At 38.0% G+C, this 25,878-nt stretch overlaps 2 protein-coding genes and 1 long non-coding RNA gene across 3 annotated transcripts; all 3 read right to left on the bottom strand.

Moving 5' to 3' along the window:
* Positions 1-103: 103 nt before the first annotated feature.
* On the bottom strand, positions 104-6,998 carry LOC149016612 (disease resistance protein L6-like). The gene is made up of 5 exons (XM_089154713.1): positions 6,125-6,998; positions 4,231-5,323; positions 3,827-4,114; positions 861-3,657; positions 104-783 (listed from the first exon to the last, which is right to left on the bottom strand). Exons 1-4 carry the CDS (start codon positions 6,700-6,702, stop codon positions 1,993-1,995), a joined length of 3,624 nt encoding a protein of 1,207 aa, XP_089010839.1. The 5' UTR covers positions 6,703-6,998; the 3' UTR covers positions 104-783; positions 861-1,992.
* Positions 6,999-12,942: 5,944 nt separating this feature from the next.
* LOC149016613 (uncharacterized) lies at positions 12,943-18,662 on the bottom strand. The gene is made up of 3 exons (XR_016173350.1): positions 17,046-18,662; positions 15,476-15,539; positions 12,943-15,385 (listed from the first exon to the last, which is right to left on the bottom strand). It is a non-coding gene; the product is annotated as an uncharacterized LOC149016613 (long non-coding RNA).
* A 2,344-nt stretch (positions 18,663-21,006) lies between these two features.
* LOC149016614 (protein WHAT'S THIS FACTOR 1 homolog, chloroplastic-like) lies at positions 21,007-25,878 on the bottom strand. The gene is made up of 2 exons (XM_089154715.1): positions 25,424-25,878; positions 21,007-23,115 (listed from the first exon to the last, which is right to left on the bottom strand). Exon 2 carries the CDS (start codon positions 23,065-23,067, stop codon positions 21,796-21,798), a length of 1,272 nt encoding a protein of 423 aa, XP_089010841.1. The 5' UTR covers positions 23,068-23,115; positions 25,424-25,878; the 3' UTR covers positions 21,007-21,795.

Below are 25,878 nucleotides of genomic sequence, written 5' to 3' on the forward strand. Positions count from 1 at the left end.
CTTTGTTATTTATTAGGTTTTTCACAAAATTTCACATATTTAATGAGATTTTGAAAAAGAATAGATTAAAAAAATTAATATGCTACATCAACAAATAAGTTTCTACCAACTTTTTCACCCTAATGAACCAAAGAAGCCATATTTTTTAAGATTTTATGAAAAATTTTATTTTTCTAAACTTTTTCCCATCATTTTCTTCCACTCCACTTTAGATTGAGCAAATAAACGGTGCCTAAGTGTTTCTTACAGTCTGTTCTCCCGCCACGTGAGGAAAACTATTCAATGTACAGACCATTTAGCAAATTTAGCGCCCATTCCACACGGGGTTTAGTTAAACCCTCATTGCCTACTTGAAGCCCTCCACAAGTTTGTATGTGAGGAGGCAGCCAAGAAGAGATTCATTCATATGCAATATTATCATGTATTCTACACTATATACTTTTCTACTTTCCACACAAAAATAGAAGAAGAAGAAACATGGGAGGGTAAAAATCAAAAGCACTGTATGAATGCATCGTCCAATGCAAGGGAAAGAGAAAATAGAACTTGTGTCTTTATAAACCTTAATCAATTTCCAACTTGCCTCTTCAAAATACAAAGAAAAGAGAACATTGTCCGATCATCTAGTCTTCTTCCCATGTCCAAACACTTGGGATTTTGAGGTGACCACCCTGCCCTACTCCTATTAGATGCTCATGTTGCCTCCACATACATCAAACCCTTTACCTAAACTTTGAATGGTTTAAAGGTTCTTCATATCAACTACCCTGCCAGTCACAAACACTACAATCAAGACATCATGGTATGCTACAGAGCCAGAGAGAGAGAGAGAGAGAGAGAAATTTATCTCAACTAAATACCTTTAAGGGAAGGATACTGCCTTTTGGATCTTCACTAATTCCTCAATAGAGATGCCTGCTTAAATGTTTACGAGTCAGATTAAGATTAAGATGTCAAAGCATGAGAATTTCAGCTCATCACCCATCACAGGAATACATGTTGATCAATGATCAATATACTGGCCTTCGCCAAAGACTCCACAGCTTACATGGATGTTGCTTGGTGTAACCATTTGAACCAAATTTGAATCTTTTCCAGTGCAATTGCATATAAGTCACTATATGTACATGTGAGTTTCTACTGCATGGTGTCATCTCTCCGAAGAATTTTTCAATTGTAACTAGCAAGCAATAGTAGGAGATAACAAAAAGGGAAGAACGGTTCCAAGAAAAGAAAAAAAAATGTTGCATCACATCAGAAACTAATTCAGGAAACAACCACTTCTCTGAAGTAAAACAGTGCAACTTCAAGAAGTAATTTAAAGAAATTGATGCTTACCAGATAAAATTCCAAGAGAAAGCTACAATCTAATGCATCCATGGTACTGAATGAGGTGAGTGTCTAGCTCCAACCCAGTAGTTGTGATGACTAATCATAGGACCAGACTTACCCTAAAAGTCTTTAGACCCTATAGATTTAGGATGGGTACTGATGTAAACAATCCTGCAGCATTTCATCATTCTTGACACGGTAGGAGAGGGAGCTTCTGTGTTCTGTCTTTGGTATTTGGTTACTCCATAGATAAGTCTAGCAGCTGACGATTCCAATTTCCTCCAATTCCTTGTAAGTAAGTCATCCCTTCCTTAAGGCCCTTGATCTCAGTCAGCTTACTGCAGTTTGAAGACTGCTACTTTCTCCAGTTTCTTTCATCAAGCTAGAAAAATCCAAGTTCTTTCAAATATGTGCCTTTTATTTTGAATTTCAGAAGGACTAATTTTCTGCTGCCCTGAATTTTGGTCAGTTTTTTGCAGCCCTTTCATGTACAACTTTTCTAAAGACTGCAGCTTCTCAAAGCCCTCGGTCTTTATCTCTTATTTCAGTGAGGAAGTTCCAACATCTCTAGTTATTCCAAGCTTGATAATTTGGGTAACTTTCCAATAAATTCCGCCCTTAATTGATGACTTTTCTTGTGATTCCAGTTCATCAAGGGATTCAACCTTTACCAGCCTCAAAAGGATCAATGCATAAGGTATTCAGATCTGGCAAACCTCGAAGGTTTGGTACTTTTGTTATTAACCTGCAATGAGCTATCTTCAATGTTACCAGAGATTCCAGTTCCTCGATGCCCTGGATCTCCAATAGCATGACACAGCCATCAAGCCTCAGATGCTTAAGCCTTTTCACGTTTGACAAATTTGGCAACCTTTCCAGAGACATGCAACCAACAGCATTTAGTTCCATCAGATTTGCAGGAAGCTCTGGGAGATTCTTAATTTTTTCACAACAATGTATGTCAAGTACCTTCAGCCGATTAAGAGTACTAATAGTGGGTGGTAGAGTGGCAATGTCAGACCTTCCCAAATGTAAGGACTCCAATTTGGTTAAGTTCCCAATATCAGTAGGTATCTCCACCAGTTTCCTGCAGAACCGAAGGTTCAACTCTTCTAAGTTTGTGAGGTTTGAAACATCTGCTAAAGTTTCCAAAGATGAATTATCTTCAGCTTCTAGAACCCTTAAGCTAGATGGAAGCCTTGGAATGGATTGTAGGCATGGGCAATTCCTTATTTCAAGATTTCGCAATAGAGAAAGACTACAGAAGCTAGCAGGAAGGTTACGAAAGCTGCTGTTCTCTAGCTTTAATATTCTCAAAGAAGACAATCTCCCAATATCACCTAAAGTTTCTGCTTCTGGGATAGCCCAGTTATATAATAATAGTTCTTCCAACGAGCATAAACTAGCAGAGCTCTCAAGAAAGATATTGGATTCTAGAATTTTCATTCCCCCAATTGAGAGCTTCTTTAAATTTGGAAGTGTTTCAAAATCAGCAGGTAACTGCCCCCAGTCATTCAAGTACATTTCAAAACATTGCAGATGTCTCAACCTTCCAACTGAACCCGGTTGCTTTACCAGCCTCTTACAATGTCTTGTACTTAATACCTCAAGTTTCTCCAGCAATCCAACAGAATCAGGAAGCCTTGTTATATTTGTAAGATCAATACGAAGAAACGTTAGGTTTCTTAGATTCCCAATAGAATCAGGTATCTCAGAAATATCTGTGCCAAACAAGTCAAGCTTTTCCAAAGATACCAATCCTCCAATGGAATCTGGAATCTTTCTTAGTAGAAAGCAACCCTTTAATGATAAGCATCGCAGATTTTGCAGCAATCCAATACTATCTGGTAATACACTGATCCGCATCCCATCTAACAAAAGGTCTGAAAGTAATTTCAGATAACCAATCGAACTGGGCAACTCAGTCACTGAAGAACAATATCTTGCACTCAAGGTCTTAAGATCCTCCAGAAGTCCAATAGATTCAGGTAACTGTTCCAGTCGAATAGCATTGTCAAGGATAACTTTTGTTAGACCTTTCATGCGACCCAATTCTGTTGGCAATGTTTGAAGTTTCGCACATTCGACATGAAAGTTTTGAAGAGAACTCAACTTACAAATACTAGTGGGAAGTTTCACTAGGCTGTCACAACCATTCAAATTCAAGAATACCAAACTTTTCAGAAGCCCAATGGAATCATCAATATCTAACAAATTCCAACAGCCTTCAAGAATTAATATCTCCAGGTTTGAGAATGCTGAAAAGTCAGGAGTTCTATTAAGGCAACAGTCTGTTAGATTCAAGACTTTCAACGTGGTTGACTTCTGCAGAACAAGCAATTGCAAGAGATCAATTTTCATCTAGTACTTAAGACCAAATAAAAAGTTGGCATGAGGTGGGGATTTCATGATATCTTCTTTTTTCTTCGTTCTCCCCGGGGAGGGGGGGAGGGGTTCCAAGGGGAAATGGAAGGAAAGAAAAGTTTTATGATACCTGGATTTGTTGCCAACCCTTCCAATCTTCTGTGACACTGCTCTGTGATAAATCAAGAACAACAAGTTCCTCCAAGTGAAAATTGGCTGGTGAAAACTCTAGAGAGCATCCTTTCCAACTAAGCCATCTCAACTTTGAAAAGAGGTGCTCAAAGTTCCCAACAAGGTCTGTATAATCAATTCTGAGCAACCTTAATTTAGACATTGCTTGAAATCCTTCGCTCTTCAAATGATGATCTATTGAGGCATATCCAAAGTCAAGGTGGAGGCCTTCTACTCTCCTTGTTCCCTACCATTATAGAATTTCAATTAGCACATATAAGTATCAAAAGAAAGCACCAAGAAGTAAAGAAGAAACTGAAAGCATAATAGGAAGATTGTTATGTCCATGCATTAAGATATTACCGTTACTGTCTTCAGCACATTCAAAGCTTCCTCATGATACCACAACCTACTACGCTCTCCAGGCTCAAGAGGATCTTCTTTACGAACTATTTCCCTACCAAGGTCTCGAAGTTGGTCGTGCATCCACAAATTGTTCTTGTCATCAATCTTAACCAAAGACTTTAGTTGAAGGATAAGAATCCCACTTTCAGGGAAAAAATCACAGCTACTCCATATATGGGTTGCAATTTCTCTGTCCATTCCAATAAAAAAGCATGCTATATCAAGAAAGATAGCTTGCTCTTCATCATCTAACCCATCATAACTTATTCTCAACTTGTCTTGGACTTCAGCATTAGGCTTTTTCTTCAACTTCTTCAATGTTTCTATCCAAACAGATTTTGGCTTATGAAATAAAAAGGATCCTATTACTTCAAGAGCCAAAGGAAGCCCCCCAGTAGTTTGTGCCACCTTTTGTGAAATATCCACATAATCTTCAGGAGGTTGAACTTTTCTAAAAGCATGCTTGCTTAAAAGTTGAATAGATTGATTAAGATCCATTTCCTTTGGTTCATAGATCCCATCAACTCCATACAGATTTAATACCTGCTTATCTCTTGTTGTAATGATGATCCTACTTCCCAATCCAAACCAGTCACACTTCCCAGCAAGTGCATTTAATTGACGAATGTGATCCACATCATCAACAACAAGAAGAATTCTCTTATTGGAAAATCTTTTTCTTATCACCTTAATTCCTTCATCGACGTCATTGACACTATGTTCTTTTTGGTTCTGGATATCAGAAATAAGTTTATTTTGCATGAATACAAAGTCTCTGGGTTGTCGACAAGTACCTCGAATGTCTGCCAAAAAACTACATCCATCAAACTGGGAACAGATTTTATTGAAGGTTGCTTTGGCAATTGTTGTCTTCCCTATACCACCCATGCCATGGATCCCCACTATCTGTTTAGATTCTGTATATAGCAATCTGATCATTTCCTCTATATGTGAATCAATGCCAACCAGGTTATCACTAACAATCAAGGAGGAATTCTTCAGTTTCCGCAGAACTGTTTCAACAACTAAGCTTATTAAATTTGCCTCTTTCCTGCAAAACAAATCCAAAAGAAACTAAATGCTTAGGGATTCAAACAGTAACATCAAGAACAGAGCATGAAACCTCCCACTTCAAAAGGTCTATCTTCCAAATAAGAATGGGGATGAAGTGTAGGATTCCAAACCAAAATGGCCACCATATGATAGTGTTTGATTGTGCCCCAAATTTCATAAACAATGTTGTCTACATCACTATCTAATATTAGGTCAAATTATTGACTAATCTGAATCCATCTTACATGATGTTAATGCTACGAAAAGTCACTGTTATTATCTAACCAAGCATGATAAGCAGCGCAGGAAACCAAAGGGAAAATCCTCCTACATTGAGGGAAGAGATAGGTGGGGCGGGGCATATAAAGAAATACTGGTTTTTTTTCTATAGTTCCTTTTATGCATATGTTTATGCAAGCTAATTGAATATCATACACAAGTTCAGAGTCATTTTCAGCTTCAACATCCAAATGGTTGTACATTGAACTATCTGGATCTATTACACTTGAAGATTGTAGATTCTTACCTTAATCATATAACTTAAGAATCATAGTTATAAAAACACCATATCATAGAAGCAAAAAACCGCATCTGTACGTTGACTATCGTAATTAATGTTAATATCTGCAGATGGAAACCTCTTGATTTAAATATTTATTTTTGTTGCTTATCTTGATCTTAATATATTGTAGTTTAGAAATCGCTTCATTTCGAAGTCGAGCATCTTCCAATTATACTCCAATTGACGATGAACAAGAAGAGAAAAAGTTAATCCTTGAAAATTGGGTTTCGAAATTACCTGTTGTTGTCCAGATCCCAACCCTTCAATTTGCCCACGTCAGCCAGAGCTTCCCTCCATTTCTTCACAGTCTTATCATCAAAACGCTTTTCATGCTTTCGGAAATCCTCAGCATATCTTCCAGTCTGATTCCTAACCTCCGATGGTTCTACTCTGTAGAAGATCGGCAACACAATTTGGCCCTTCTTCTTGCACTCTGCTATCATGGCGATCTCAATAAGGCACCATTTGCTAGAAGCATATCCTTCGGAGAAGACTGGGATCGCGATTGTGGATTGCTGGATAGCAGCGAAAAGATCTGGACCAATCTCTTCTCCCATGCGGAGTTCTTCGTCGTCTCTGAAGGTGTGAATTCCATGGTCTTTCAGGGCTTTATAGAGGTGATCCGTGAAACCATTGCGAGTATCTGCACCTCTGAAGCTCAAGAAAACTTCGTAATTACATCCAGAAGAAGAAGAAGAAGAGGAAGTTGAAACAGAGATCTTCTCTTTGGGGCTAACAGGTTTGGTTTCATTGAGTTTCTTGACGATAACAGCGGCCACAAAGCCGAGAACATGGGGCACCCACTCGTAATTCATCTCCTTGTTTTCGAAGAAGAGAATAGTTGCAGCAAAAGATTCGATGCTTGGTTTAGGGATTTGTAAAGCTCTGAAACCTGACTTTAGAGAATAGTCGCAGCAAAAGATTCGAAGCTTGGTTTAGGATTTTGTAAAGCTCTGAAATCTGAACTCTAAAGCCGTTTTCGCACCTAACTATTGAAGCAGCGTTCACTGCTTTTCGACGAAGATTCATGGTGGAATAGCTGTACATTTTACCGCGTAAGCTACCTTCCAACGTAAACAGTGGCAGAGAGTTCTTTTAATTTGAAAAGGCGAAAAAATATCTACCAAAAAACTAAAGAGACAAAATACATACTGACGGTTTTGGAGGACATGGGAGCTTAGGGTGTCAAGTGTCTTTGAAACGTTTAACTGTACTTTACTGTGCCATCTAAAATTGCACCGTTCAAATTTCAGTACGATATGTACCAAAACAGAATTTTTTCTATATAGTTTCGGTTTTAAGTACTCATACAGTTGGTATATACCGAAACCGTATCGAATTAGTATCGTACCAAATTAAGAAATATAAATGTAATTTTACAATTAAAACACTTTACGATTACCCTATCCCTAATTCCTTGTTTTAGCTTTTCGTTTCGTCTTTCACTCGTCTTTTTATATTTACTTGTTTTGTCTTTGTTAATATCACATTCTATCGATTGTTTGATCGTAATTTCATTAGGATCTTAATGAACTAATAACAAAAGTGGCATGAGTTTGAACTAAATACCGTGTTTAAACCGTTTTTCGTTCTGATTTAATACCGAAATCGTACTGTACCATCTGAATTCAGTATGGTACAGTACGGTTCGATTTTCGGTATTCAAAGTTGATACCGTATCGAAACCGTGCCAATTGACACCCTTAATTAGGAGCACAAGAAAAAAATCCTCAGTTATGTACATCTCTCCACTGTCTATCACCAGACAAAACATTGAGACTAAGATACCAACTTTAGTGAACTCGTGCATAACAAAACTGTTTTTTTGGTGGGGGGGGGGGGGGGGGGGGAAAGGGGATTCACATCCTCTACAATTTCCACCTACAATTTCCACCCTTACAATTCCTATAATTCCTATTTAATTACGACATGTGGTAGTTAATTATCCAAAGGTTAGGATTAGAACCCAATTAAGAACTGAAACTAATAAGTTCTAATTTTTTTTTCAATTTCATTCCTTCTCGTTTATGGAAGCAGCTTAATTTTAAAAATTTGTTAGGCTCCCGGGGGTTGTGCAAACTCGAAGCACCTTGGTTAAGATTGAGAAAGAAGAATTGTAGGCAAACTAAATTGTTCAAGTGGAAAATGCAATAATGACTCAACGCTTCTTTTTAGTTCCAAAATGCTTTGGAAAATGAAGGTGTCAGTTCCAAAATATCTTTAATCTCTGGAGGATTCATTTGAGATTCATTTATAAGAGATAGAATTCAAAATTCAAGGAAACTCAAAGCAATTCATTTAGATAAATGAAGTCTTTATTCTTTGAATTCCAGCGGACGAAATTACCTATATTTACATTTTTACAATAACTTTTCAAATTCAAATAATACAAGACTTATCCAACAATTCAAATAGGGTTTGAGTTTTGAGTGTTTGACCACAATTCAAATAGGGTTTGTTGCCTTATCTCGAATTTGAATAGTTTTAAATTTTGAATTTGAATTAGATTATAATTTTGATATACTCCCTTGCAAGCAAAATAAGTCCAAAACCATGGAGCATATAGGCTTGGGGGTGCAAGTTTGGCCCTGTCAGCCCTGACCGGCTCTAAACCCGCCCTGAGCATGAATAGGGTTTGGGCTAAAGATTTTGGCCCTAAGGGCGAGTTAGGGCCAAAATATTCTAGCTCTAAACTATGGCCAAGAGCAGGCTTGGGATTACTCTCTAGCCCGCCCAACCCATCCAGGCCCGTCCCTGATTTTGGCCCTAATTCTAACATTGATTTTGGTCATGATTTTAGCTCTGATCTTGGCCCTGATCCTGACCCTGATCTTGGCCATGATATTGGCCCTAATCTTGGCCTAGGCCCAGGATTTTGGCCCTAATCCTGACCCTAATTTGAGTTTGGCCCCTCCACCCATATGGAGAGGAATTAATTCTAATCTACATGAGTGAATACTTGACACATGTCAAATTTTAAAAATATGATCATGTTTTGTAGAAAATTAATAAAAATAAATTATATCCTCATTACCAATGTAGTAAGCATCCATTTGATTTTGGCCCAATCCTAACCCTAATTTTGGCTCTAGTCTTAATGTTAATTTGACTCTAATCATGTACTAGATTTTTACCCTAATCTTCATATTAACACTAATATAAGTCTGGACTTTGACCTTTAGTCATTTTGATCATATTAGAATATTAGTTCACTTTTTATATTATTTTTAAGGTAATTTTTTTTTTTTTTGAACTAAGTCACTTATAGTTCCAAAAAACATTGATTTTTTTTTGGACTTAGGAGAAATAATATATCATAAATAATAAAAACTAGTATATAGAGAATTAATATCTAACAAATCTACACCCCAACTTCTCATCATGAATACTACATTTTTCTTTTGCCTCCAATGTGATATTTCATAAAAAACTAAAATATTATTTTCTTTAATTACGAAAAAAATATCAATACTAAATTATCGTCGATTTACTTGTTAACATGTTTTGAACATGGATTTTTTCTTTTTTCTTTTTTCTGTTGAATAAGGATATCAATGGGAGAGGTTTTCAATTTCCATCATCAACACAATGGGAGACTTTCAGAGCTCAATATAAAATTATGGAGTATGAATTAATTTATGTTTAGGAGCAACACTATCAATTTATTGACTATTTTATCATTTTATACGAGCTTTAATCATCTTATATTTTTATGAATTTTAATTTTAGTTTACTCGTGATACTTTTATGTATTATGATTATTATTATTATTATTATTTATGAATTTACATTTGATATTTTATGGCAAAGGACATGGCCAATCAGGGCTAGAGCCAGGAACAAGGCCAATCAGGATCAGGACCAGGGACAAGGCCAATCAAGGTCAAGGCCAATCAGGGCTAGGGCTAAGGCCAATCAGGGTCAAGGCCAACCCATCCCGACCCGGCCAATTAGGGCCAATTAGGGCGGGAATGGGCTCGGCTTGGCCCTGTAGAGCTTAGGACTAGGGACAATAATCCTTGGCCTAAACTAGGATCAGGGCGAAAATGTGCTCAGATTACCTCGTCTCTGGGCTGTCTAGCTTCATCTATAGTAACACCTGGAGTGATCTGCTTGGAGTGAATGCCCTCACTCTTAAGGTTAAATTTGCCCCTGCGACATGCATGGCATTCAGGATCGCTAACAGCGCGTGTGGAGAACAAACAGTACAAATCTGGCTCATTCAGATATAAAACGTACACATGAACCATCTCCGCTCTCCTCGTTCGCATGCATAAATATGGGAATCAACTTTATGATGCCATCCAATTCTCTAATGATAGGAGGATCTAATGGATGGGAACTGTATGATTGGATATAATACAATCATAAGAGAACTGGTCAAGTCAGTCAAAGTGAGGTTACATGACATCAGGATTCCCAAAATCCTCATAAACTGGTGCCTTCCGCTCTTACCTGCGGACAAAATGACAATAGATGCACAAATTCAGCTACTGCACAGTATGCATAAAAAAGAAATAGTTGCTGCAGATAATAAAACAAGAACACATACATACACCGTAAACTTCATGCTAGAAAGAAAGTTCACAGCTGGGAAGTAATTGTCAGTTAAGGGAAGAAAGCAAGTTCACAGATTGGAACTAATAGCAAGTTAAGGGAAGAACTCATCTCTTCTCTGGTTAACATTGAATTTGGATTCCCAGTTCAACATGCAACCCACACATAACTCCTTTTAAATCCTACGCAGCTACTAAGTCCTGGAGGGGTTCTTGAGTGGAGGACAAACAAGGGCTACACTCTACCTGAACCTGCAGGGAGAGAAATTGACCTTAAGCCATAATGGCCTTAAACGAAACACAGGCCTGGCTGAAGATCAACCAACCCAACTTCAACATGCAAGCCCTTGGATGAAACGCACGCCTGATTGAATATCAATTCCACCCAAGTTGATGTTGAGGACCCCCCATGAACGGTGGTATCAGGAGTTGATCAGTATCCATGTTTAGAATGGCCTTACACCAAGGAGCAATGTCAATCCATATGTCAATGATTCGACTTCTTGAGAACCATAGGAAACACAGAACATGGTATGGATTTTGATCCTCTACTGCCAGAATGCCTGGCTGCCGCTTCTGCCACCACTGAGATCACACCACACAAGCAGCAAAATACATCCAAGTATCCAACAGTAAAACCAAAAAGTGTCATGAATGGTGAGAGGAAACATAACCATTGGATGTATTCTGCTGTGCATGTGACACAGTAGTACTTGATATTTGAACTGCAGATTTGAACTGCAGAACTAGAACATATATACTCAAATGATTTTCTAGAAGGCCTCACAATCAGCATGCAAAAGATGTCTAAAGCCTGTGCCTAGTCCACAAGGCTTTGCATTTGACAGGGTTTGGGAAGGGTCAAATTTACTGGGCCAAAATCAAGGGCATAGTTTTGGATTATTTAAGAGATTTTATGTCGTCTTTTATTTGGAATTGTAATCCTAATGGAGATTAACAGTGAATCCTAGATAATTTTACCAATTTAAAAGAAAATTTTGGTCTAAATTTTGAGCCAATCCTTCAAATTTGTGATCCTAATATTCTTGGGAATCCAAATGAAACCTGAATTTCTATTTCTTTACTGTCCAGCAGTTGGACCATACATAATTCATATATGTCATAGCTCTAGAGAGCCAGCCATTAATTACTGAATAAGAACTTGCCAGAGCACATTGCTTAGCTTTGAGAGGTGTTCCCCTCCATTGATGGGGACATCACATGCCCACCCATCACTCATTACTATCAAAGGCAGAGGTGACGGAACATTTTGATTTGGCATGGCTACTAGAAAGGGTCATCTGGGTCAAGATAGATGGGAAGGAGACGGACATAACCAGCCTCTTTATTTATGTATGTACACCTTTGTTTCAGGGATAAAAACCTCCTGCTAATCTGGCCATTTCCTAACCTCTTTTTCCCACCCCATTCAATTCAACGGAGGGGGAAGGCTCTTGCGGCAGCCCTGCCCGCCCTTCTCTATTTTGAGGGATCCCTCATATTGATGACTACAGGCTTCCTGGACTCGTAACAGACAGCTAGGAACAAGAAGAGGGTCAGTAGTATCTGCCGTTGCAGGTCCTTCTCCTTCTGCTGAGGCGGCCCTCTTCTCTTTTTGGTTTTGTTTGTTCACTGCAGCACAAAATCATGAAGAAGCTGGAATAACTCAAAAGAGAGTGGTGCTTAGCCGTTGAGAGCATTGGTTGTCTTTGTAGAGGAAGAGTACAATCTTGGACTGGCCCCCTTCACATGACCTAGAAAGAAAAAGAAGTATGTGCTTCTATAAGGCCTTCAATTTGTTTTGACCTCAATTGATCCATCGTTACTGCCCAGAGGAGAAGGTTTAGGTAGGATGACAGGATTCGAACCCATTAAATTTTTTACCCAAAACAAAGGCGCTACCAAGCTGCGGTAAATCCCCTTTTTTTTACAGTGTTATTTTAGGACCATGGTCCACACCATGTCTTGTTTTTACATTAGTGTTAGTAGTTATTGGATTATTAGTTAAAAGGGTAATCAGGGAAAAAAATTTCATAGCTTGGGGTTATAGGATTTTATTCTGTTGAGGCTATTTTAGGCAAGTTCTTTTGCCTTGTTTCCTTTATTTCATTGGGAATATTTTAGGTAACTTTTTTCCTTTAATTTGCTAACCACCAGCAAGGCACAATATATGAAATTGGGAAAAAAAACAATCAAAGTTTGAAGAAGAGGCAGCCCTCCTCTCTTATGGCAGTAATCTTCTTCCTCCTTCCTCTCTCACGTCAGGTAAGTTGTCTCCCCATTGCTGCTCCTTTGCATCTGAAAATTTCTATTTCATCCCTTCTTCTTAGTCCGGCCCTTGCTTTTCTGGTTTCTCTTTCTTTCAAGTCTCTTGCTTTTCTTTTCTCCCAAGGAACCCACAGCAGTCCCAGTTCTGCCAATAACTTTCCCTTCCCCCTTCCCTTATTTTACTGTACTCCCAGTCATATTTCTACTGCAGAAATTTTCTGCCGTCTATTTCTTCATCTCCTTTTCCTCAGCCCCCTTACTCTCCTCTTACCTACTGTAGTACTCCAGACTGCCCAGAGTTCTTTCTCCCTCCTTTTCTTTCTTTCTGTGGAGAATCCTTGCTGTGGAATATTTTCTGCAATCCCTCTGGGTTATCTTTTGACCTCTTCTTCTTTGTCCCTACGGCAGCCCCCCCCCTTTCTATGCCAATAGCCTTGAATTCACACTCTTCTTCTCTTCTGTCTTCTGCTGAATATGATATTGCTGCTGTTCTGTTTCTAATATTTATATATAATTCCTGCTATAACTAGCTTGCGACCCTGCTTCTGCTGATATTGTTGCATTCTTGTTCAAGCATATGAATACCTACTGATGCCCTTGTTGGTTGGCTTGGTTTAGGAGTTTTTGTGTGTGTGTGTGTGTTTCCGTCTTTCACATTGGATGTAACACTTGCTTCTACATTGAATAAAATTGATCATTATGACTTTGCGGGAATTTTATTACTTTGAATGTAATGCCAATAACCCCCTTGCCTAGTTGCATGAATTGATCATGTCATATTCTTACTTGTTCTCTTGGGTCTTTAAGATATTTGCACTTTAGTTATATTCTTGATTGCTGAATTTTTATTCTGTTAGTGTTCTTTTAGTGTGAGTCTAATTATGTGCTGCGCAAAACCCCTCCCCTAGTCCTTCTTAGTGTTTTAGTTAGCTTAGGATCCTAACCTAGTTTCTTGCAAGTTCAAAATCTCCTCCATTAATCCAAGCAACAGTTCAAAAGGATTTTCCCAAAACAGTCGGTTAAATTATCCCCCTCTTTTTATAGTCCTCTAATCCTTTTAAAACATTCCACCATATCTGGGAATCACCGACAAGCCCAAAAAACCTGCATAGACCAATCCAGCCATCAGAAACTCACTATAATTGGATAGCCTTACTCTCTCAGCCATAGGATAACTCGAACTAAATTTCAGCCCATCCTGACAACTATAAACCTTAGATTCCTCATCTTTTGCTTTCCCAAAACAGAAAGAGCAAACCCTAAATTGCTGTCGGTTCAATCATAGAAATATTTCGCCATCAAAATCATCAAACATTTTCTGTAAGACTCCCTACACTCACTTGACATTACCATGTCATCAAATCCTAGGTCCTACCAAACCCCAAAACATGTAGACCAACCAAACAAAAACCGATAAAACATCATGGAGAATGATAGGTAAATTGATTTCAATATAAGGATTTTTTTTTTTTTTTAATTGCAAGGGGATTATTACAAATGAATGAGTACGAGATTATAAATGGGGAAGTTGATTGTTAACAAGCTTCAATTGATGTCTTTGTTCAATATACAAATCAATGATTTCTCTACAGGATACAAAGTAAATTTATCCATTGATTTCAATTTATTAGTTACCTCACATTCTTCCTCTTGCAACTAATCCTTTTTTATGGATTGCAACATGAACATACCAACTAAATTTTCCTATTCATGGTCGAATGTTTGTTCTGAGCGGAGAAGGTGAACCAAAGTTTATCTATCAAATCCTTTTTCACTGCCAAGTTATGAATGTGTATATAAATATACACTTTGTAAAAGGAAAGACCAATCTAAACTGGTATATCAACCCAAAATAAACTGAAACTGCATGAGGCCGAAACAGAAACTGACTGAAATTTTTTTTACTGGTTTTTGTTTTGGTCTCACTCACTCCAAGACTGAACCAACCAAAGTGACTACAAACCCTATCTTAACCTAATCGAATTCACCAATTCATCTCAGATCCTAGTGATTGGCTTCTAGTTGGATCCCTTCCAATTCAGAACTACATCAGGAAGTGAGAGAAGTAGTTTCAGGGGGCTGAAAGGGGTGGGGTGGCGAAAAGGATGATAGTCACCTACTAAGAATATTAAACTAGGATGCAAGGGCAAGCTTTGAAGACAAACCTAGACTATGGAGCATTGACTATCTAAGTATACAGGCACAACAGCAACCATCTCAAAATCACAGTCGTAATAACTCAGAATACAGTCTGCATAGTAAACAGCAGAATCAATGAATAAAAATGAGATACTTATGCGGAGAAAGCAACATTGGAACTTAACACTTGCCTGCAGTTTACTAGTCAAACTTGTTTCTTCTTTTTAGGCCTTCTTTTCCTTCGGGGCTTGTGAGCATCAGAATTGGAACTTAGATTACTACTATGCCCTGTCAGGGAATTGGAGGATCCCCAGCTTTTGGAGGAAGTACCACTCCTGCCATGAGATGAATTGCTTGATGTAGACACTGCAACTTTCTCTATGGATGGTTTCATTCTAGATGAATTTCCAACTTTCTCTATGGAAGGTTTCATGCCTGATGAACTTCCAGCCATTGTTTGAGCATGACGTTTACTTCTAAATGAATTTGCTGATGGCTGAGGAGGTGGCATTAGAGCTCAAGCTGTCATTTGTTTCTGCAAAATTGATAACATGGAAGTAAGAGTGCTCTGCCAGTGACATATAAAAAAACAAGCCAAAGAGCAAATCAGACAGGAGACCAGAACCTGATTCTTTTCATCACTAGACATGCCCGATGTTGCTTTCCCAGAAGCACTTGAAGCTTGCTCTCTGCCAAAAAATAACTTTGTAAGTTATCCTTTAATTAAACCATAAAATTTTAATTAAACCATAAAATTTTATGGACACGATGGCAACTTGGGAATTTGACTCAACTTAGAAGCAAAAGTCACCTCCCTATTCTCAAAATTTGATAATTGAGAAAATCACATCTAAACTTAATAGAGAACTTGCACAAACATCAAGGAGTTTGAAATAGACACTACAGCAAAATAAGCAGTCAACTGGGCAGGCAGAGATACACAAAACGGTTCTTGCAGAAAATGAAAAGGTGTGTTACCCACCCAAACCCCCCCCCCCCAAAAAAAAAAAAAAAGAAAAGAAAAGGTGAAGTAGAGCTGGGATCACCTCTCACTACCATACATTTTCTTTTTTTAAGTTCAAGAAAAACATATACCATCTAGAGAATCATAAAATGTCATCTCAAAGAAAAACCTAGTCATCTCAAAGAGAAATGTCAGGGAATAAGCAATCAGCATCCAGAATAGAGAACTGTCTGCATCTATATAAAGCAACTGACAATCCAACTTCTGAAGCAATAAACTGGATTCTTTGAACTGCCAATTACCAAAAGTGCAATCTCAAGGCTAGATTCAGATCAAATTTAATGTCGAAACAGTGGCTAGACATAAAGAAAATAGCTACCAGATTTCAAAGAAAATATCAGCAACAAAACAGAAATTAAATAGCCCATTTATTGGAGAATGATATGGCACAATTGACAGCACCGAGAAAAAGTGGTGATGAATGATGATAGTCAGAGGGAAATTAATAAAATATTTCTAGAAAATGAGAACAATAAGAGAAGGGAGAAACAGAGGAAATAGGATCATCCGATGAGACTACACTACTAGGCTAGTGCTTGCGGGAGTACACAGGACTGATACTTACATAGGTCGAATTGTCTGAACATTGCATAACGGGGAGGGGGGAGGGCGCAAGGTCGTCACTGCTATGTCCCCTTTTAAACTTCCCAAAAAAACAAAAAGTATGTCCTTTCGTGTGAAGAGATGTCAAAATGAACCCTTCCACTTGTAATATGTTACTGTGATTAATTGACTTGAGCAGAAATTCGACATTCTTTGGATTGATATATTCAAGTCCATTGTAACTTATCCTTTTAACTTAAACACAAAGTAACAAGTAACTTGTCCATGCCATTCTATGTGTCTGTGATCATCAAAACTAATGAAAGGTAAAAAGTTTAATCGACAAACAAAAATAAAACAAGAGATTGGAATGTTTGGCTGTTTGCGGCCCCAACATAGAGGATGAAGCTTCATAGGAACCTCTTACATCATGAAATCAAGATTTTAATGGCAATAAACGTGCTTAATTCAGGGAATACACTATGACTAGACCGGGTTAGTGTCTATAAGAAATTTTCCTAAATTCCATTATTTTTAGTGTTGGGTCCAGCCCCGGCATTACTCCAAATTATTTTTTTTTGTAGAACACAAAAGAACTGGAGCAGTGAAATCATGGTTAGCCATTTACCTTCACATATATTTCATGACTCTCTGCAGTAAGAATTTCTTCCAGAATCTCATTAGATTGCCATTCTCTGCCACTGTCATTTAAAGTGGACTTCATCATTAACTGTTTTTTGAACATAAAAATCCACAATAGTGAGAAAGCGTCAAAACTGAAGACCTTGAGCAGTTATGAGGCTCGATGCTCCCTCTGCAGCAATGTTAGAGATGGCTTGATTCTTGTGCTCTGTGAGCATGAAAAGACATTTATTATCATATCATCATGCCGGATAGCACTATAGTGATATGTCTATACATGCACAATAAAATTCATTAGATAATGCATGTAAACATGCACGACAAAAGCAATTCATAATAATTTACTCTGACAGAAGCATTAAACTTCTTTCTTTCTTCTTTTCTTTTTTTATGGGGGGGGGGGGGGGTGTTGTAGAGAGGCATTACTTTCTTGCCCAACTTCTTGTGTACAATTTCAGTGAAATATTTTAGTTGTAATGAACTTGGAGTCTTGAAGAAGTCATTATCTCAATCATAAATAGTTCTTCTAAGTACAAAAATTATAATTTCCCATAGAACAAAAACAAAGTCGTAAGAGCAGCAATATGAACTGCGTGAAAGAAGTATTCAATTCAGTGAACCAACAGATGAGCAGATCATCATTTCCAGATCTAGACATCCTAAAGATCAACATCAGAAATACAAATACATTTAACTTGGTTCTTAAGGGAAATCAAAGAATATTCCTGTTCCTATATAAGTTTCATGTGCATAAATGTGAATCCATGTTTGTTTTTCACGATAAACAATCTTTTCATTCACAATCAGTGTCTTTTAGAGCCTCTCTAATGAGAACGTGATTGTATGGAAAAAGAAAACATCTTGTAATACTTTTCCATAATGATTATCAAACCACCCAAAGCTTGGGCATTTAAGTCTTGATTTTTCTATGGATTCCCAACAATCCTCCAAATGTGACTTCAAAATCTTAGCTTTAGGTTCTGTCTACAAACTTCTAACTTCTGATCACTTATCTACTTTTACTGCTAACAAGAAAAACTAATAAGAACAAACAGTGAAGATGAATAAGTGGTACAAGAATTCAAGAAGAATGAGGCAAAATGATCCAAAACATATGAACACTGAGAAGGAATGTGGTAAAGAATAAAGAATATGACAGTGGATCTCTTATGACAGAGAAAATGGTGGAATCAAGTCATCACCTGAACAGTAAAAGGAGCAAATCCTCAAGCCCAACAAAAATGCTGAAACCTTCTTTGTTTCCCTTTGAGAAACCAGTGTTGCAGTCTTTGTCCACAGAGTTGTCAGAATATTGACCACACTTGGCTGAATGAACATCATCATCCTTCTCAAAAAAAAGGGGGTCAAAGATCATGTGTCACTCAAAGCTTTGCTTTGTCTACAGAGTTTATTGACCACACTTGGCTGAATGAACACATTGTCCTTCTCAACTCCCCCCCCCCCAAAAAAAAAAAAAAAAAGGAGGAAGGGTCAAAGACCAAAGTGTCACTCAAATCTGTGTTATCCAAGCTCAGCAACCTCACTTCCAGAGTAACAGTGCTGAGAACCATGACTTAAAAAGCTCTACAATCCACAAACAAGAAACAACTCACAGTCCACGGGCACAGCCCACCACCACCCAGCCGACAAACCTGATGGACAGCCGCATCATACCCACAACCGCAGAATTGAGGACGGAGTGATTCAAGGAACACAAGTTTGGCGCGCCCAAGACTGCCGCCCCTCCGCCACACCACAACCGCAAAGCCCCCCCATCCTCCCCGCCCCCCCCACCCAAGAAGACCAAGACACCAAGGGAAGATGGGATCAAAACAAGAAACCCAAAAACAGTGAAACAGAGATACCCAACTGTCATTTACCCAAGGAAAAGTAAAACAACAAAAAGCTATAGGTTCAACAGTATAACCACAACAAACCAACACAGATATATAGATGACATTAATCCCAACTTTTATCCATTCATCAAAGTAAATGAGACGAATCACTAAACCCCAACCCAATCATCCCATTACCGCTACTCGGTATTAGTTTAAACATCAACCCAAAAATGTCCAGAAAAAGAAACATCTAAAAATATCATGACAGTGTTGATATTTTATTCAGCAGGTACTGAACAACATTATAAACAGAATTGGATGAATCTGCAATTTGAATGATAAGAAACTCCAATAACAACCAAGAAAACTAGAAAGTCTTGCACATCTTGGAAAAAGTCCTAGTGCAACTATGCAACTACTTACAAAATTTTATTAGGATTTTTGTCATGTATAAAGCAAAAAACATGTCTAACATAGCCTGCATAAAGTAACACCTTAATACACTTGGGACTGATGTACCATGCAACTAAATTAGTCATGAAGAATAACAATTCAGTAGATACTACAGAAGATTCTAAATACTCATGGATTTCAACTCAAGTCCTCAAATTGGAACTTGTAAGCCCTCAAGCTTCCTTATATGTTTTTCCTACTTGCAGAGATATAATTTCAATAAATGAGATAGCTATCATATTCCTGGAGTTTATTTCGATCAATTATTTGATGTAGAACCAGGGCAGAATCAAACCCGCCTTCAGATGGATCAAAACTGGACCAGGCCAAACCAGTCCATCAGGTTTTCTAGAACGACCAAAAGAAGCCAGAAGACTGTTCACGTGAAAGTTTCATAGCCAAAATTTGTCTTGTTTAGAAATGCTTTTTGAGACATATGAGGGGCCTAAGATCAGATTACATGGAGATTTTATTTTTTGGTGATTTAAAACCTTAGTTAGGTTTTCAATTCATTCATGCAAGTCACTGAACTATAAAGCCTAGTAGTTCCTATGTAAATTTTTATTTTGTTATTGCTGCAAAGATTTGCTAAATAATTATATTTATCTATATAGTAGCAAAATAATTATATTTATCTATACATATGTATAGACACTATATACACCCACAAGTTTATGAAATTGTTGCTGAAGCTTTGCTTCAACTCTCCAATTCTCTTGTCCCCCAGTTGTGATATAAGATGGGTTGAGGAACTTTTCTGTTGAACACTGGACAGTGTTGCTGCAGGAGCTTTGCTAAGAGGGCTAAATCCATCTGTCCATCTCTTCTTCTCTTATTGGAGTTCGATGGAAGCTACTCTTGTGGTGCCGATGCTGCTCGGGAAGACCTAAAAAATTGTGTTAACTTCCTTCTCCCAAACTATTCTTATAAGCCTGCTGCTGATCTCTGATTCAAACAGGAGTGTGACTGTGTAATTTGTAATTGCTACACCTTCTTCCTCCCCCTCTATCTCAGAAATACTGCTAGGTATAGACCTTTGAATACATCTCACCTTCCCCTTCATTCAATCCACCATTCAATCTATCTATCCACCAGACATTCCTCCATCAAACCAGAACTTTCGATTTTCAGTGCCCCATAACTAAGAATCCACCACCCTATTCCCCCATAATTAAGAATCCATGACCACAATGATTTCAAAAAGTTGCAGCATAGCAGCTCCTCCCTTAGACCTCCATTTCTTAAGTTTATGTCAGCTGGGTGGTTTTGATACTTCCTATTTTCTGAAACTAGTTTCTAATTTGGGGTCTTTGTCATAACTTCCAATCCAGCCATTAGATTCAAGTGAAACATGCACAGGCGCCTCACCTACAGACAAGCTCCATTAAAACCAGGCCTGATCAGAAAGCATGTGGCTGCTTTGACTCAATACCCTAAACCTCTAGTTTCTGTCCTTCACTTCTGATTTCTGATTGTGAGTTTAGTCATTTCTATGTTTGTGAAACTGTTTTCAACACATGAAGTGATTTATCTGTCTGGTTAGTCAAGAAAATCCATTGTATTCCTTCTTCATTTTCCATGCAATGAGGATCTAAGCTCAATTTTTTTTTATTTTTTTTTGGGGGGGGGGGGGTTGGGGGGGACATGGCATGACAATTGAGCAATTGAAATGGCAACCTTTTTAATACATAGACAAAGCCATTGACAGTACTTATTGGCTATAGAACCCAAGAGGGGCAAGCAACACTGAAACAATGTGCTCCACCTGCATTTTGAACCCACACGAACCACCACCTTGCAAAACCAGAAACTTTAATGAGCACAAAGAGAGATATTGAAAAGAAATTCAAGTAAGATATAGGTCAAAACTTATTAAATTGAGTACAGCATCATTTTTGTGGCAGTGAATTCAATTCATTTATATTACACACTACATTTCATGATCAGGAGCAATAACACACTTTTGAAGCCACAATTTGCAACAGTGCTTGATCTTTCAGTTAGTAGATTGTCCCTATTGGACAGATGGTCTCTGTCTTAGACACTTTGCAGAAATCAATTTGCCCCGCTAAAAGATTCTGACTGGCTTCAAGCTTTGGAAAAGTGCTGATGCTGGACAACCTCAATAGCCAAAGTTTTCATGTGTTCCACAGATGCACTTTTCATTAAGCAGAGGAAGAAACTGCAACCCATCTTCCTTTCATTTTCCATCTTTTAACTATTTCTGGACCTCCTCTCTGTCTAAAGCAAGTGATTTCCCATTTCAGTACTCCAAGTCTGTCCTCGGATGGTAGCACTGGCTGCTTGATATTTGAAGGTAGAAGGATGATTGAAGTAAAGGAATTTCCAGTGGGAAATTCTCAGAAAAAGCATCTTGGCTTTCATACCAAACAAGAAATCCCATACCACACAAGTGAAGATGCACTATGTATTCAAAGGTCCTCATCATAGACCATCAGGAGGTACTTCCAGATTCCTAAGTGCTGCCATTTCCATATCCTTCTGAATTGTTTCCTTCCTCAGTTTCAGTTGTTCAGCTCTTTCAAGGCGCCCTTCAGCCAAAAGCTCAGTGAACTTATCTTTAATAACAAGCAAAGGGTCACGATCAACCAGCTCAGATTTCTCATAGGCTTCCCGAAGCATAGCAGTTTTAATTCCACCTTTTAGGGACACGTAGAAGATTCCTGAGTGCCTAGTAAAAATACCAGCAAATGCATTGGAGAGCCGATACTCATGGCAGAACTTGCCCAATATTGGCACAGGCATCCTTTTGAGGATGGACAGCGAAAGCAACTCATGGAGAAGCCCTGTTGTCCTCTTCTCCATCTCTGGCGAAGCCTGATCCAACTGCGAAGCATCAGCATATGGAGATACATAGGGAAGCTCCATCCAGTCTCTGGTCCATTCCCTCATTTCTTTCCTGAGGAAGAAACCTCTAGGAAGCTTGACATTAAAGGCAGGGCTGACTCGGATGCCTGTTAAGCTGGACTCTTCCTCTGCTCTTTTTTCTATAACCGACTGAGAGAACTCCGGGTTATAAGAGACCAATTCCAAGAATGATTTTCCCTCACCAGGGCTTCCAACCAACCTAAAGAACTGTGGGTATTTGGGCACCATACTACACAAGAAATCATCAGGGAACCCAAATTCTCTTTTGACATGAACCAATTTATCGGCACTTACCACTCTATCTCTGGACATCATGAGCAATTTACACAACTTGGCCACTAAGAAATGCTCATTCTCAGCTTTGATATGCTTCTCTTCTTCAAGAAACCGTGAGAGGCGCTCGCTGGCACGGAGGAATGGGACAGGCTCGGTTTTAGGTTTGATACGATCAAGGTAGGTATCAAAGAGTCCAGGGTATCTACTGAGGAATGTCTTGACCTTAACTTGGAGATGCAACCTTTCCCTTCGCTTCTCCAAGTAACGAAGCGGAATAACCTGGCCAGGTTCATTCAAAACCTCCTTCACAACTTTGCTACAGAGCCTCCATTCCTTATCATTTTCAATCGCCTCATCCAAATCATGATCCTTACGCCACACAACCGTAAGGTTTGACATTGAAATAGCAAACTGCTGCCAAACCGTAACTCTGGAACCCACATCAACTAAGACAGATGGTGAGCTTCTCGCAGAAACCCAATTCCACAGACCAGCCCCGCCTCTTGAGCCCATGAGATAACAAGATATAGATGATCCATTGAGGAAACGCATACCTTCTCAAAATGGCCAACCTTAGATGAACTCTAGACCAATTCAGCACTGGTACAATTAAAGAATGCAAAATATCAAACTAAAAGCAATATTTACTATTAAAACAAGGACAAATATATAGCATATAATTTGATGAAATAAATCAAAAGCTCAAGTCTGCTCATGATCTATGTCTTGTTTTAGAATCTTAACTAGTAACCTTGTTCTCAAATTCACAACCCAACATGGAATACTCTATTAGAAGTTGTTCTTAGCTTCGTTTACATTTCTGCAAAAACTAAAAGCAATATTTACCAGTAAAACAAAGGCAAATATATAGCATATAACTTGATGAAATAAATCAAAGAACTTTTAAATCAAAAGCTCGATTCTGCTTGTGATCTATGTCTTGTTTTAGAATCTTAGTATGTGTTTGGTAACGTTTCCATTCCAGGGGACCAGTTCTTATGTAAAACCATTATTACATGTTTCTATGCTTAAAGAACATTTTTTGTATGAAAATAGGCATTTAATAAACCTGTTCTAAAAGTATTCCCGGACCAATTTGGTGTTTGATAAACTCGTTTCAGGAACGGAAAAAGAACGTTTATAGAACATATGGATGTTTGATAAAACTGTTACAAGAAATATGTTCTTATTACAAAATTTTATGGTTAAAACAATAAATATGACTAAATTCACACCCCACATTAAATATCGATACCAAATTCAAATGTGCATGAAACCAATTAAAAACTTAGATTAACAAATAACTAGAGTTTTTTATGTGTGGGTCCCCTTAGTGGGCCATAAACTAATGTTAGGTCCCCTTAATGCAAATTAATGTTGGATCCTCTTAATGAAGATTTGATATGTATTTTATGTAGTTTTTTTCGAAAGCCAAATTTTGAAACAAAGCCTTTATGTACATGTTATTTATGTATTTACGTTTATCAATTGGTTTAGCTGCATTTGAAATACACTTTAAATTTACATGAATTTGAAGAAACTTAGTAAAGCCTTCGATGGAGGTACCTTGGTGCAGACGAATCAGATGACTATTTTTTTAAACCAACACTATTCTGTGCAATTGTGAAACGACACCATGCAGTTTCACTAATTGTTGCCCTTTAAAATTTAAAACAACATGATGCCGTTTCAAAGTCTTGCAAAACAACACCATGCCGTTTCACTACCCCTTCAAACTTTAAAACAGCATGGTGCCGTTTTGCAGGTGTTAGAAACGGCACCATAACGTTTCACTAAATGTACTGGAACCTCTTTAAATTTTAAAGGTGTTAATATAGTTGGGACCTACACATAATATTTTGCATTAAACAGACCCAACATTAGCTTATGGCCCATTAAGGGGACCCACACGTAAAAAGCTCTAAGAAATATAAAGGTCAAAAAAAAATAAATACATAAATATTATCCTTCATTACAGAAGTACATAAACTTAGTTTTCATTTATAATGTTTTAACCAAGTACATAATAAACAACGTTTCCTAAATCAAGTTCATATAAAGAAAATACCATATAGAGCTACATTTGTATCTCATCCATTCCATGCATTCTGGCTAGTTGATTAGCAATGTTAACCCTAACTATACTAATTGCATTGGAACTAGCTCTTTGACTCGTATTTTCATTTCCCTCAATGTATTCTTGATGATCCGGATTCAATTCATCTGTAACTACCTTATCATCTTCCCATAGGTTAGCAAACTCTTCAAGAGGTCTCATATCTAGGCACCTAATGCTTCATTCATTGATCAACATAGTACCTTAAAGCTAAATATCAGAAAACAGCATATGATGTTCCCAATCAGCTTATCAGTTCAAGAACATAATTATTAAAAGAACTGCTTATGTATGAAAGGTGTTCTGATAAGCCCCTAGTCCTATTCGAATTAGGATGATTTGATTAATTAATTTGGTAAGAATGTAACTACTATAAAAAAGGGTTAGGAAGAATACAAGGGAGAGTTTTTTTTTTAAGAGAGTTATTGGAGAAGTTTGGGTGAGAGCTATTGCTCTTGGGTAGCCATAGGATTCACCTACTGCTAGTAGTATATTTTGTTTACAGTTATATTTTTATATTTAAATTTTTATCATCTTCTTGGATTATTCCATCTTTGATAAGTTGCCTTATCTGGGTACTTATCAATTTGGCATCAGAGCCATCGATCCCAGGAGAATGGTAAAGAGTCGAATGGAGCAGAGGGTAGAGGAATTGGAAAGTATTGTGAAAGAGATCCAAGGTCAAGTTGGGCTCTTAGCACAACACATAGAAAAAGGAGAAACGGCTAATGACGGTTTCAGAGAGGAATTAAGTTTTATGCTGTTGAAAGAAAAATCAGCAGAGGTGCATACCTTAACGCCAGAAGTGAACGAAACCGATGGTACTCCAGATTACAACGAGTAAACGATGGAACCAGAAAAATCACGAGACTTCCGTCCTAGACATCTTGAGATGCCGATTCTCATGGGAGAAGATCCGATGGGGTGGATCGCAAGAGCTGAGAGGTACTTGTACAAACTGAGGGATGGGGAGAAATTCAGAACTTCAACTCTGTGTTTCGAAGGAGCAGCCTTAGGATGGATACGCTTCCGTGAATTACAGCAACCTTTGTTATCGTGGAGAGATCTGAAAGAGGCGATGATCCAGCGGTTTAGTTCAGCGCAGATGAAGACTCCCCAAGAGGCGTTGATCACTCATAAGCAGCTTGGTACGTTCGCAGCCTATAGAGAAGGATTCGAGTTACTTGCAGCAACAGCCGGAGCTGTAGACGAAGATTGGCTCAAGGGTTTGTTCTTGGCGGGGCTAC

The sequence above is a fragment of the Hakea prostrata genome, chromosome 5, assembly GCF_041222555.1.
Source record: "Hakea prostrata isolate BN-2017 chromosome 5, UWA_Hpros_2, whole genome shotgun sequence".
NCBI classification, from domain to species: Eukaryota; Viridiplantae; Streptophyta; class Magnoliopsida; order Proteales; family Proteaceae; genus Hakea; species Hakea prostrata.

Bases quoted from the DNA above. Each gene is read 5' to 3' on its own strand.
- LOC149016614 (XM_089154715.1), bottom strand. From the start codon at position 23,067: ATGCGTTTCCTCAATGGATCATCTATATCTTGTTATCTCATGGGCTCA.
- LOC149016612 (XM_089154713.1), bottom strand. From the start codon at position 6,702: ATGAATTACGAGTGGGTGCCCCATGTTCTCGGCTTTGTGGCCGCTGTT. The intron at 4,115-4,230 runs GTAATATCTTAA...CTATAATGGTAG, and splicing joins ATGTGCTGAAGACAGTAACG to GGAACAAGGAGAGTAGAAGG. The intron at 3,658-3,826 runs GTATCATAAAAC...CTTGTTCTGCAG, and splicing joins AGGGTTGGCAACAAATCCAG to AAGTCAACCACGTTGAAAGT.